Genomic DNA, 3,168 nt, shown 5'->3' on the forward strand with positions numbered 1-3,168 from the left:
CGGCTTCGGCCTCCCTAAGTGCTGGGATTACAGGCGTGAGCCACTGCACCAGCCAAAGTTTGGTATCGTTTTACAGTGCAGTCATGTGCCATATGATGGTGCTTTTTCCATCAATGACAGACTGTGTGTACAACAGACATCCCATACGATTGTAATACTGTCCTTTACCTCTTCTGTGTTGAGATACACAGATACTTAGCATTGTGTTACAGCCACCAGCAGCGTCCCACACAGCAGCATGGTATGCAGGCTTGTGGCCTGGAATTGACAGGCTGTGCCACAGAGCCTGGTGTGCAGCAGTCACACCATCTAGGCTTGTGTGAGTGCATTCACGCTGCGTGCACAAGGACGTGTTTCTCAGACCGTGTTCTTGCTATTTCACCACACGTGACTGTTTTGATTTTTGAATGAAGTAATGGGTTTGGTCTTTTAAACAGGATGTTTATATTCAGCGAAAAGGTGCCAATTGCCTGAAGTCACTAGCTCCATCGGCTTAGGTTTAGATTTGAGTTGAAATGTGACTTAAGCTAGATACAATGAAAAAATCCGTATCACGAACTTAGTTTAGAAAAAATCTCATGATGATTAAAGAAAACTTTCAAAGTCTTCAAAGGAACTTCCAGTGTTAATGCCAGCATACTTAAAGGATGCCCGATTAACAAGTTCTGTGGTGAAATTGTTTCATTTCAGCTCTGTTCCTTTGTGGATAAACTCACAGCTCAAAATAGACAGCTGGAGGATGAGCTGCAGGATCTGGCAGCCAAGAAGGAGTCAGTGGCCCACTGGGAAGCTCAGATTGCGGAAATCATTCAGTGGTACGTGCGCAGCCCCATTAGCGGCCGTAAAGCGACTCCCTGCTCAGTCCACAAGGCCTGTCCTGCCTCTGCTGCCTAATCCTGTGCTCCACACCAGGTCGTGCCTCTCAGGCTGGGATGCAGGTCTCATTGCTGTTCCCCAGAACTTCTCATGTCTGGGGCAGTGGTTCTGTTGGACTGGAGGTGGAGACACGCCCCCACCAACCCACTGAAGGACTTGGGGCAAGCTGTTCACACCCCTCGCGTTCTCAGAGATTCGGGAGGCAGAGCCCTCCTGAAGTGGCTGCAGAAGCAGCAGGGAGACTTGGAGTGAGCTGGGACCTGGCCCTCCGCTCCTAAGGTGTGAAGCTGTAATTTTTAAAAGAGTTTTTATTTTTAATTTTTGTGGGTGCGTGGTAGGTGTATATATTTATGGGGTAATACAATTTTTTCATTCTTGAGTCTTGGAAGTTTGGTGTCTTTTTAAACTGCAGTCGTGCCATGTAACGATGCTTCCATCAATGTGATCCCACGTATACAATGGGTACACTGTGGGCACTCTGGCTGACGTGATGCTGTGTCACTGTGTCCCGAGGAAGGCGGGAACGTCCCCTTCTTGTTTGACTTCTCGCTGATAGCTATGCTTCGTGAGACAGAACATCTGTTCCCTCCTCCAGGGTCAGCGACGAGAAAGATGCCCGGGGTTACCTTCAAGCTCTTGCTTCCAAGATGACCGAAGAGCTCGAGGCTTTGAGGAGTTCTAGTCTGGGGTCAAGAACACTGGTAGGTTTTGTGTAATACCTGCATTCCTATTACTGAATAATTTGTTAATGGTTTTAAGTGTGAATGTGACATTTAAGTACTATTTAGGGAATTACAGTGATGCAAGAGACTTCTGTGCAACCAGTTCCCCAGTTTAAGGAATGCCAACATTTGCCAGCTTTCAGATCATCATGGCTTCTCTTGATGGCATTCATTCGTTTAGCAAATAATTATTGAGCACTGAGCTCTGTGGTATCAAATTAAAGCTCTCTGTGGTATCAAACAAAGCTCTCTGAGGGCAGACTGGATTCTACCCTCAGAGAGCTTTGTTTTATTAATTGTATTGGTTCATTTAGTGATCTGTGTATTATTCTTTCCCCCCCGAGATGGAGTCTCGCTTTATCGCCCAGGCTGAAGTGCAGTGGTGTGATCTTGGCTCACTGCAGCCTCCACATCCTGGGTTCAAGTGATTCTCCTGCCTCAGCCCCCCAGGTAGCTGGGATTACAGGTGTGCACCACTACACCCGGCTAATTTTTGTATTTTACTAGAGATAGGGTTTCGCCATGTTAGCCAGGCTGGTCTCAAACTCCTGACCTTAGGTGATCTGCCCGCTTCAGCCTCCCAAAGTGCTGGGATTACAAGTGTGAGCCGCCACACCTGGCCTTCCTCTGTCCATTTTCTTCTCTTTACCATTGTAGATGGAAAATGAAGAATTCTCAGTTGTGTTCAATGAAGGTTTTTGGTTTAAAAAAAGAAAAGTCAGCAAGATGGCATCTCTAGACTTCTTTCATACCTCCTGAAAGTTGATATCATACATTGGGCAACTCAGTAAGAAAACAGAAGGGTGATGTTAGTGAACTGGCATATTCTACTGTTGCTTCATCTTAGGTCACTCCATCATTCTTCCCTTATTATTTTAGTCTTTTTTTTTTTTTTTAATCACAGGTAGGAATGGGTAATGACATAATTCCCAGGATGGTGAAATCGCAAAATGTTTCAAATTATGAGAAAAAGATAACCGAACCCTATAATGTACCTTAGGTTTGTAACAGGTTCAGGGTTCAGTGGACCCATATACAAATTGCACTACAGAGGCTGGGTACAGCGGCTCATGCCTGTAATCCCAGCACTTTGGGAGGCCAAGGTGGGTGGATCACGAGGTCAGGAGTTCGAGACTAGCCTGGCCAACATGGTGAAGCCCTGTCTCTACTAAAAATACAAAAATTAGCCACGCGTGGTGGCGGGTGCCTGTAATCCCAGCTACTGGGGAGGCTGAGACAGGAAAATCGCTTGAATCTGGGAGGCGGAGGTTGCAGTGAGCCGAGATCATGCCATTGCACTCCAGCCTGGGCAACAAGAGCAAAACTCCATCTAAAAAAAAAAAAGAGATTGTACTACAGAATCACTTTTATTCTTCTCAAAGATAAAGTAAATGTTCTTTTTTAGAAGATTTCTAAGAGTAAAAGTCATAAAATATCAAAACAAACTCCCGAGGCACCTCAATAATTTAGAGTTAATACCTAAGTGAGACAGTAATGGCTTAAGGTTAGACAGAGATAACTTATTTGTTAACATTAGTTTAACAAGTAGATAACTGAAAGTGCATTTTTA

At 45.0% G+C, this 3,168-nt stretch overlaps 1 protein-coding gene across 1 annotated transcript in view; it reads left to right on the forward strand.

Moving 5' to 3' along the window:
* Nucleotides 1-690: 690 nt before the first annotated feature.
* The window catches only part of LOC113221466 (serine/threonine-protein kinase MRCK beta-like), a gene marked incomplete at both ends in the record, with an annotated part of 4,422 nt that continues 1,944 nt past the window's right edge, over nt 691-3,168 (forward strand). The window contains 2 exons of the mRNA XM_026450791.1: nt 691-815; nt 1,472-1,577. Coding sequence (XP_026306576.1) covers nt 691-815; nt 1,472-1,577 — 231 coding nt within the window. The remainder of the gene's footprint in view (nt 816-1,471; nt 1,578-3,168) is intronic.

Source organism: Piliocolobus tephrosceles, unplaced genomic scaffold (genome assembly GCF_002776525.5).
Source record: "Piliocolobus tephrosceles isolate RC106 unplaced genomic scaffold, ASM277652v3 unscaffolded_24981, whole genome shotgun sequence".
NCBI lineage: Eukaryota > Metazoa > Chordata > Mammalia > Primates > Cercopithecidae > Piliocolobus > Piliocolobus tephrosceles.